This window comes from Aptenodytes forsteri, unplaced genomic scaffold, assembly GCF_000699145.1.
Source record: "Aptenodytes forsteri isolate BGI_AS27 unplaced genomic scaffold, ASM69914v1 Scaffold236, whole genome shotgun sequence".
Taxonomy (NCBI): Eukaryota; Metazoa; Chordata; class Aves; order Sphenisciformes; family Spheniscidae; genus Aptenodytes; species Aptenodytes forsteri.
This window is the reverse complement of record NW_008794456.1, coordinates 3,068,096-3,068,751: the sequence shown is the minus strand read 5'-3', so window position 1 is coordinate 3,068,751 and position 656 is coordinate 3,068,096. Positions and strand designations below refer to the sequence as shown.

Here is a 656-nt window from a genome sequence, read left to right as displayed (position 1 = left end):
CTGCTTCCCCCCCCCTTTATTTGAAAATACCCCCCCCCCGCCCCCCCGCCGCTTCGCCAGCCCTGGAGGTGCCACGCTGGCACAGGGTGACCTGCTTTGTCCCCGCCAGCAGCAGCATGGCCTCGTGCTGCGGTGCTGGCCCCACTTTGGGGGCTCCCCGTTGCCCCCCCATCTCTGCTCCGTGGGTTGCCGTGTCCCTCCATGGGGATGCTCAGCTGTGGCCGAGCCCAGTCCCCTCCTTGAGGTGACAACAGCATTTTGGGGTGTGTGGGGGGGTATGTGTCACTCATTCCTCCGCCACTGCCCCACCGGGTGCCCTTGGGCATGTCCCCCTGCCTTCCCAAAAAATGGGGTGCACCGCGCTGCTCGGGGGAGCGTGGCACAGCCAAGGGTGCCCGCAGGTGACGGGGAGCCTCTGCACCCCACTGAGTCGCTATGTCTCCCCAAAACCCCCAGTCCATCCCTCCCCAAACCCCCATCCCATCCCGTACCTGTCGGAGGGCTGTGTCGGTCAGGGCCCGCTTGCCGCCCCGGGGGCAGTTCTGGATGTAGCAGGCGGAGGACAAGGCGAGGAGGCAGAGGAAGGAGAGGGGCAGCGAAGGCTCTGCCATGATGGAGGGTGCCCGCAGCCGTGCCACGCGTGCCAGGGGGAGCCG

The 656-nt window shown here is 67.7% G+C and overlaps 1 protein-coding gene across 1 annotated transcript in view; it reads right to left on the bottom strand.

Annotated features, from left to right (window-relative positions):
- LOC103908368 (vasotocin-neurophysin VT) overlaps positions 1–611 on the bottom strand; it is a 1,723-nt gene extending 1,112 nt beyond the window's left edge. Inside the window, exon 1 of the mRNA XM_009290726.1 lies at positions 492–611. Within this exon, the coding sequence (XP_009289001.1) occupies positions 492–611 (120 nt within the window). The remainder of the gene's footprint in view (positions 1–491) is intronic.
- Positions 612–656: the final 45 nt, after the last annotated feature.